Source organism: Cyprinodon variegatus, unplaced genomic scaffold (genome assembly GCF_000732505.1).
Source record: "Cyprinodon variegatus isolate N-32 unplaced genomic scaffold, C_variegatus-1.0 Scaffold221, whole genome shotgun sequence".
Taxonomy (NCBI): domain Eukaryota; kingdom Metazoa; phylum Chordata; class Actinopteri; order Cyprinodontiformes; family Cyprinodontidae; genus Cyprinodon; species Cyprinodon variegatus.
The window spans coordinates 756,004-765,935 of NW_015150674.1; the positions used below are offsets into that span (position 1 = coordinate 756,004).

At 35.1% G+C, this 9,932-nt stretch overlaps 1 protein-coding gene across 3 annotated transcripts in view; it reads left to right on the forward strand.

Annotated features, from left to right (window-relative positions):
- Window positions 1-9,932, forward strand: part of col14a1 (collagen, type XIV, alpha 1) — a 176,961-nt gene that overhangs the window by 135,024 nt on the left and 32,005 nt on the right. For all 3 annotated transcript variants that reach the window (XM_015380812.1, XM_015380811.1, XM_015380813.1), the window contains 3 exons: window positions 1,088-1,141; window positions 3,513-3,608; window positions 5,719-5,772. In XM_015380812.1, coding sequence (XP_015236298.1) covers window positions 1,088-1,141; window positions 3,513-3,608; window positions 5,719-5,772 — 204 coding nt within the window. The remainder of the gene's footprint in view (window positions 1-1,087; window positions 1,142-3,512; window positions 3,609-5,718; window positions 5,773-9,932) is intronic.

The window sequence follows — 9,932 nt, forward strand, 5'->3', positions numbered from 1 at the left end:
TATTTTTTATATGTTTGATGTTTAAAAACAACTTTTATTCCAACCTTAAATTGCACATACCAAAATGTGTTCATGTTTAATAGAGTTTGGGATTTAGCTTACAAATAGATATATGTATTGCATGATTTAAAATAAAAAGCAAATGGTCTTAAAACGTAGCACAAAGCCCACCTAAGATAAAAAGGTAACATCTGCCTTTTATTCAAAAAGGTAACATCTGCCTTTTATTCATACAAAGTCAAATCAAGCTGTAATTCAGAAATTAAAGATTCTTCTAGCATTCAGTTGGACTTTATCTCTACTCAGCTTTTAATTGACCTTGATCCTCCGAGGTGCACAGAAATAAACCAGCCTGTATCTAAAACTGTGTCACCAGAATAACCTACATTATAAACAGTTATCTAGCTGTCAAGCAATTATTCCAAAGACTCTGTCAGTCCTTCAACTTACATTACATTATAAAGGTTATGGTCACAAACAACACCTGTTTTCACTTCATTGGATGAGTGTGTTTTCTTATTGGTTAGGGGTATGAATAAAGTTTACAATGCTAAATTTTCTCTACTGTTGGTTGACTCCTCTTAAAACTTGGACCGAAATTGTTTATTAAGTCTAGGACAAACCATGTTTCCAACGAAATACATTATTGGGTAAAATCCATCCTCCCTGTTTGGCAGTACTTTCATAGATGATCTTTTTAACAAAAGTACATGCGCCATCATTTTTTAGTTTTTTGTTTTTTTTTTTGCATGTATATTCAACATATTTCATTTAGAGAGATAATTTTTTTAAATATAAAAACAGCCAATATCATTAAAATAACCATAGCCTATTAGACAATGGATCAAAATATCCCATCATTCACATTTGCTATTCTCCCCCTGTTTATAAGAAAGGCATTGCTATGTGTTTTCTTTTTATGTTATTGTTATAAGCTGGTTGTTTTTATAATTGCCAATTTGTTTAAACACGGAAATCACAAATCAGTTTTTTTTATGTCTTTGACGGTTAATATTTATAGATTTTATGGCATTCAAATATTGTGCTGTTTTCCATTTAAACCCATTTGTTTTATCCTGGGTTTCAGGGTGGACCTGGCATAAGGGGAGCCAGAGGAGACAGAGGGGAACCAGGAGTGACGGTTAGTAATGTGGACTTAAAGTCCTAAACACGTTTTCTAAAATTATCAGCTTATAATACATCCTATCTTTTTTTTTGGGAAAAACACAAAAGGTTTCTTTTAAAGCAACCAAGACAGAATTACAAAAAGGTAGATTTGTATTTCAATTCCGTTCACAACCAGTGATACCTCAAACAACTTCACAAGACTGACAAGTCCAATTTTGATCAAATCTATAAAAAGTCCTGATTCAACGGAAATCAATCCAAGTTGATAGTGAAGATTCTAAGCCATCCAGGTCACAATCATTCCGAAAAAGCCATACAAAAAAACACAAACCACTGGGCTCTTCAAGTTTGAAGACATTTTGATTCCAATCCAGGAAACTTTTTTAATTGAGTCAATCCAATTTACTTAGATATTATTCAAATAGAGTATTATACTGTCAGAATCTTATGCCATTAATCCCAGTTTGTAATAAAATTAATCCACTGCATTGAGTCTTATAGTTTCAAATTAAATGCTGAACTTTGAAGAAACACTTTTTCATACCCTTTTCTATTAGTTTACATTTTTTTAAGTACAAGGAGTAGAAGACTAAATTAATCACAGATTCAATAATAATGATAAAAAATAATTAAAAAGTACAAAACAACAAAAGGACAAAAAAGCAATAATATATATAGACAGCAGACAAATAAATGAATGACATATTCAAAACTAAATAAAATGATATATAGTGAATAGATAGTTGGCTCTATTCTTCGATGGAAACTTGTCATTTTTGTAGGTAAGAGTTTAAAGGTTTCCAGATCTTCCAGAACTTGTCCGTTTAATGATTTAGGTCATGAGTCAAATTCTCAAGGGGTAAAATATGAACCAAACCTTTTAGAAAAACTGAAATCTAAACCAGGAGAGGTTTTCTTTGGATCTGGTCAGGTCAGACAAAATCCAGGTAACTCAGGTCAGTTAGCACATTTTCTCTCAGTGAAAGGTAATAGGAGAGCAACGGTCTTTTTATGAGCGTACCTTTGCTTTTCTCACAAAATGTCGTGCTTAGAATCAAAAGAGGTTGATATCTAAAGATGTGAGATGTAACAATCAGATGTTTCAAAGGCAGATTCCAATACTTTTCAAAGCTTTTCCCTGCTGATGGTGAAACTTCTGACATTAAAACAGCACAGAGAACAATACTTCAAGTTTTCTCTTGGTGGGCAGTGATTAGATATTAATGTTAGGTGAAAAATAGCATATTATCATGAACATGGGAGGAGTTAGCTGCTGTAATTATTTTTTTTCCCTTAATGTCCGTGGACCAAAAGCAAAGTAATGATAAACTTAGAAGTTTGAATTGTACTAAGCATCTTACCAGTTAATATTGCTGGTATTTCTAGTGGTATTGATGCAACCTTTCTATTATCTGCTCAAAGCCTCACTCTCTCTTGCTCTTAACAGTTTCTGCTATAAACAATTTGATCCTAAAGAAAAATTGTTGCTACATTCAGAGGATTACACAGTTAAACCTCACCTAACATTTTATGCCTCGGTTTTTGTTCCCCCTTCATTTTTCTACATCAAATCTTTGCTTTCATAGTGTTGTGGGATTTTTTTTATGGATAAGAAACACATGAACCGAGAACTCCCATGGATTGCTTTGGTTACTGCTGCCACTGCACTGACACCTACGAGAACCACAAATCAGCCTTTCTGTTCTGGCTGCTGTTGCAGCAAAGCTGACTGCACTTTTAACACTGTAATAAAATGAATCTCCAACAGCAGTAAAAACCAGACTATGGATGGATGAAGTGTCCAAATTAAATTCCTTCTTTAGATCCCACTGTAGAGACAGCCAGCAAAGAAAACCCTAATATCTAGATGGGACTTGGTCAGAGGGTGTATGTTAATCCTTGTCACCTGTTTCACATTCTGTGAAGTAGGTGCAACCCCTCAAAAAAAAAAAAAAAACTCTTTCATAAAGGCTTGTTTAAAAAAGTAGCATATACACCATTTGCTTTAGATTGGAGAGCTTGGACTGATTTCTAATATTGAAGTTCATTTTACATTTGCTGGATCTAGAGGCTTAAAAAAAACACTATATGAAAATTTCTGGGGCAAAGGGGACTTTTGTGTATCTTATCTGTGTGGATGAATAGTGTTGTTCATTATCACAGTGAGAAGATTTAAAACATTAATTCCTGACAGCCAAAACATAAAATCACTCAAATCCTCTGTACAGGTTTCATCTGAGCTGAGGGTATTAAGTATGAGACAAATGTCCAATTCTTTTAGTCTATGAGCATTATAGTCACCTGCTAAAAACTACTCTGGCAAAAACATGTTTAGCTTTAGTTTATGTGATTTTAGCATTGTTCTTCTTTTCTGTTTTTCATAGGGACCACAGGGGCCTACAGGGGAAATCGGTCCATCTGGACCTCCAGGACCGCCTGGCCCTCAGGGACCCAGTGGACTCTCCATTCAGGGACCCCCAGTAAGCCTGTGTTTGTGTGTTCATGCACTTCAAAGTATGATTCTTTATTTAGAATGGACAGCGTACTTTAAACATTTTGGTCGTCATGTTAATATGCACGTTTAGATATTAAGGAACCAAAACTGCATATTGCTGGGGTAATTTTGATGGATCAGTATCACCCGGGGCTACTGATAGTTATTTTTTAAGCACCCTTTACAAGCAAGGATATTGGTTTGGACCCAATACACCAAGTCGGAACTCAGACTCAATATGTAGTGAAGTCTTTATTCAGAAGTCAGAACACTGTTAGCTTAGGACACTAGATAGCAGGAACCAAAATGCGGATCTACTGTAGAGTGAATAGAGATAATAAAAGGCTGTATAATGGCCCAATAACTGGATCTTGTTTTAGTCTGAATGGACAAACCAGTCAAGGGGATTTCAGAGGAAACAACAAATGTTTATGTTGGTCAATTTCATTGCTCTCAGGATTTAGAGTTGGGTCCCAAACACAAATCTGGCAGGTAAAGAGGAATCCAACAGCAGGCGAGGGTCAACACTAGTAGGCTATGTGTCAAGTTATGGAGGGGGCCTTCCTGCAAAGCATGTATCGAGGCTTTCTTTTTTTTGCTTTCTGTCTGAAAACATGTTCCACGTTTTTTCGGAATGCGCATGGCTAAATACCATTTTTAACCTTTTAATTTGTGTTTTTAGCCTTTTTGGGATAGTTTTTACAAATGCTGTTTTTATAGGGGGTTTTGTCAAAGCAGAAGGAATAGGCCAAAAGCCCGACTTTTAAATTATTTAAACAGCGAAGCAAAGATGGCCATTTACCTGTCCCATAGAGACAGACTGCAGGTAGTACCTCGGTAGTACCTAAACCTTGATGCAGCAGCTGTGGAAGTGCAACGTTAAAGCCAGAATAAGGCTTCAGTTTCACTTAACCAGAGCCACACAGAACATGGAGGATTTTATTCAGTTGTGGGGTTTTCAAAACATTTTATGTTCTGTGTCAGATGATGGAGATCTACATTTTAAGAAGCTCCTAATTTAATGATTTTAACTGACACTTGTTTTTATCTTAATAGTAATTTTTAACTGACACTTGTTTTACGTAAATTGTTTTAATTGTGTAGATAAAGTGTTGCTAAAAGTCAAAAGTCTTTTTGGGAAGGAGCTGAAAATGATGACCACACTACCCAGCTCTACCACATAGCTACTTTGGGAGGAGGTTCTGATTCTTAAACTTACTTTGACAGCCATTGGTGTTTGTGGGTCTTTCCTGACAATTTAGGTTCTAAATACAGTGATAGTTTGGATATGGTCTGCAGAGATAAGATGAGATACAGTAGGAGATTGAGGAGATGATAGCAGATGAATATAACGAGAAGGAGGAGGATTTCACCTGTGGTTAACATTTTGTCTTGATTTCTCCCAAAACCAGGGTTCTCCCCAGTTGGATTTTAATGAGTGTAAAAGCCATTTACCCCTTATTTTTGGATAATATGTGAGAAACGTGTGGAGAAACTCTACTAATTTCATACTCTGTCATCAACCATCAACTGAACTCTGACAGTGTGGTCGACGGTCATCCATATATGGTACTAAAATGACCAATAAAATGCAGCATCGCTCATGTGCCAACGTGTAGCCAGTCCTTTAGGCTCTCAGATCAGAGTGAGAAATATTTGTCGTTCTCCTTAGAAGAATTCAGGAGTTTACTATTTTTTCATCTAACATTGAAATTAGACATTTAAACCTGTTGATTTTATACTTTTATCCTTACATTTGCCAAACAAATCAACCTTTTTTTCTAAATATGTTGACAGTGTGATGTATTGTGTAGTGGCTCTCAAAATAGGACATTCGAGAACCCCAAGATTTGATTTAAAAAAGGATAAAATTGCTATTATATTTTCCAGTGAAAAGTTTTGCGTTTGAATATCCGGTAAGAAATCCTAATCTGCAGCAAATGATGAAAGCTACTCTGGGGCAGTGATAAGATGCTGTGTGACCAAGTAACAAAGTAAAGTTACTGATGCAATTTAATTAATTCTATTGATCTATTCTTGTTGTTGTTTGATTTAAAACCACACCCATTGGATTATTTACAATGTTTCCTTTTCAGGGTATTCGGGGAGAAAAGGGAGAAAGAGGCGACGTTGGACCAGCAGGGCCAATGGTAAGTTACGATTCATGAAAGAAAAAAATATAATAATGGAATCTACTTTGACCAATTTATATTTTAATCCAGGTAGGCAGATTTTAGCCCAAGCTACTACAAGTACAAAAAGTCCCAGATGAAGTTTCTCAGTTAGTGGACACTGGTTGTCCCACTTCCTTCGGTAAAATGATAAAGGAAAATTAAATCTGAAACAATTAGATCTAATAACAGTTTTCTTCCTGAAGCAGTGAAGGCAATAATCCCTCATACACCATAATCCATCTCAGGTTTACTTTACACACACAAACATTATAACACACACACAAAAACACCTCTGTTGGCTGTCAAACAGATCACCAGCCTATTTTATAGACTTGTTTCAGCACAAGCAGTGTTTTATGGAAATACTCCAAGCTACATTTCAAAGTAGATATTTTCATTCCAAGGATGATAATGCCTTCTACGAATTTTCTAAATTTTCTTTGAAATGTTAAGGGTTATAATAGATTATTTGTTTCGTTTTTCTCTCCTGAGGGTGTTTTATATTTTTAAGTACTGGTATGTCCTCTAAATATGCTTAGTTTTCTTTAACTATGTGTCCTTCTTGTATTTGCAGTCTGACTAGGGTGTTGAGAATAAAGTTCATTACAGTAATTACGGTAGACAATAAAGATTCTTGATAATACAGCTTGTCTTGTCTTGCGCTGCAAGCTGAATTGTCACGAGATCTGTTGAGATCGATTTCAGTCTCAGAACAAATCCATCTTGAAAGACTCTCGCTAATACGTCCGTCTTGTAACAACCAGCGAGTCGGACCAATGACATGCCCGCAGTGTTTAGTGAGGTGGGACGTGTAGGATAGGGTCAGAAGGGCCTTGTTTGGGCATAACAAATATTGCTACGGTGGAGGACTCAGCTGTAATACCGCAATTGACTAAGTTTATAGCTAAAAAAAAAAAGCAACAGTTTCTCGTTAAAAAAGGAGCAAAGAGAAACATTTTGTGCATTTGTAGATGGAAAAGATGTCTGTGCTTTTCTTCCAACAGGATTTGGAAATATTTTGATTTATCAGCTTACGAAACGTCACAGTTTGCTGCTACGATTGGATTAAAGCGTATTATGAAAGGCAGGTACTAGCTGGCATGTCACCCAATCAGCTCGAAGTATTGTACTTAACGACCCTCCTTTTCATGGACAGAATGAACACAAGCCATCCCAGATTGAAAATGTAGAACTCAACTCAGTTCTACACATATCAGTCTGGCTACTGCCAGGTTAACTTGTCTTCACTCGGTTTGAGGGATATTGTGTAAGAATAACTGTTATTTACCGGTTAAATAGTGCTATTTAAATAGACTGAACACTTGAACCCAGAGCGTCACTAACTCAAGCATATATTGCAGCTATGATTGATGCTGTGTGTCACAAAGCCTCCACAACTCAAGTGTAACCATGTCATCCCCATACTTTTCTTGAGTTTAACTCAGGTGAATAGGTTTGTGATTTCCTAAATACTGCAAATTGTATAATAAATTAAAATAATAAATTAAAGGAAAAAGCGTAACAACACAGACATGGCAGGTAAAAGAATGTTTACATTGTTTCAGCAGCTGCTTTTGTGAAGATGGCAGAATTTCATGGCACTTTGCTAAGAATTGACCAGCCTTATGAATAAACCAATGTAGAATTCTTTGCTTTTATAAATGTATAAGATCATTAGTGGAAGTAATGACACACCAATAATAAGACATATGTAAATGCAAACATCAATTTAAGGTGGTAAAAAGAAATAGTTAAACAATGTCCCTTTAACAGTAGCTTCTTTTAAGAAATAGTCACACTAAACGCCTTTCTTGCTGTGTATTGCTTGTTAGGATAAACAAAAAAAAAATTGCATTTCAAGTAAGAGTTTATAAAGAGAGCAAAGTCATATAACCGACAGAGGAGAATGAACATTCAAACTGCAGCGTGTGTGTGTTGGAGGGGAACTGTGCTGTTTTGCTGCTGACACATTTGCACATGGACACACAACTTGCAATCTAATAGAATCACTGAGATGTGAATAATTATTACCAACATCTTCATTATTGGGCAGTGAACCAATGAAAGTAATACTGGATTAATTTAATGGCGTTCTCTCAAGGAGATTGAGACACCAACAAAGATGAAGTGAAGGTTTTAATAAGTCAGCAATAAAATAAAGTATTGAATTTTATTCTGTTTTGTCTCTTGGAGGCAACTTTAAAGGAATCTTTAGCACTCTTAACAGCAGTTGTGTTGAAACCATGAATAAAGAAAATATACATGTTGAAAACACTGACAATAATTTCAGAATGCATTGTCAATGTAGCTGGAGCTGAGACTATCAACAAGATAACGCAATATTTAAAGTATTATTTGTCATATTATTAGCAGTCAGTCACAGATGCTTCCTCTGTTGAGCATAACTGTTGTTATACCACCACTGCTTCAGGCTGTTTGTTTTCCATTTACATAGACGAATTGAGATAGAATAATCTTATGCTCAGTGAAGATTTACCAGAGATATTTCTTTAGCACACAAATTTGACACTGTGGCAAATGGCTTTTTTTTTTACTTGAGCTTAAAATCATACTTTTGATGCTAAACTATAATGGATTTTATCCGAACCTTCCCTTAGCGTGACTTTAAATTGAATTTTCTTTTTATTCATGTTGCAAGATTTTTTTTCACCATCTCTGTTGCAGAGCTCTGCAGTTTGATCAATACACACATATACAGTGATAATAATATATACACCTTTATAGCCCTGTGGATAGAACCCATCAGCAGATTCACAGTTTTATGGCTTAAGAATGAAAATATTATTGAAAGCGTACTATCCAATTTATTATTATGATTATAATAATTGAATATGTAACAGTCTTTATACTCCATATTTCCCCATTTTAAGATGTTGTTTAATAACTTTGTTTAGTTTTAGACCACATAAGATGATACTTTATGTTTTGGACAGATATTATTAGATTTTATTAATGTAACATATAATAGGGCGTGCAGGTGGAGCAGTGGTTAGTATTTGTCATATCATAGCAGAGGAAGTCATCTCAACATGTTTATTCTACACGTGCATTTAAATCAATACTCACAGACTGATGTTTTTAAGCTGTTTATTGTGCTGATATTGCACCTACAGCTAATAAAAACACAACATTCAATGCTGGATTATGACATCAAACCAATGAAAAATGTGGGCTTTATGAAAGGTTTAATACTTTCATGAAGGTTGTTATTTAAAGATACTTTTAATCTGACAAATAAGCCGCATCTAAATGCTTATTCTAATCTGTTCAATATTACCGTAGTTCAGGCAAAGCCCAGATGACAAATTGCTTTCTGTATTGCTTCTGACATAAAATAGAATTTGTTTTTATAAAATTGAAAATTCAGGATTTATTGCAGAGCTTTTTCACTAATATAACACCGGCACCTCTGTACCTTTGCATTCAGTTAAACAACTCTGATAGTAAGGCAGATGAGGAATGGGGTAAGCCATACATTCTTTTTTCAAATTACTTATGTAATGAAAATCAGAATAAACAACAGGAGCTTATGATGCTACACTAAACTTATAGATTTTGTTGTGAGGTTGAACTGGTTAAGACGAAATCTATCTAAACATGGAGTCCTATGTTCCTGTCTGCCAGTATTGTAGTGGTCCCTGGAGAAGTGGGTATACTCACACTCTTTTTTAATGGAACCCACAAACAATGACATGAGAGACTGCTCGATGTAGTTTACCCAAAAAAAATCCTTTGTAGTATTTGCCTCATGTCATATAATTTCTGCTATTTAATCGCAGGGATAAAGGATTATGAAATAACTAAACTCTGGCCTACAGACTAGTGAGAGACAATTATGAATTGTGAGTGAACTATTCCTTATTCCTGAATACATTCACATGGATGACACCTATTCTTTCACTTTACAAGTCAGTTGTTTATTTAGTTTATTTTGTAAACGGTGTCTTTGAACAGCTGATCCGTAACAGTTAGTGTGGCCACTATTAGAATTATCATAATTTAATCAGGAGCAGTTTGATGGTATTACTGATCACACAGGAAGCCTGCATGAATATAAAAAACAGATGGGGCAAACATGGTGTTTTAGTTATTTTTTGAACATTTATTTAAATAAA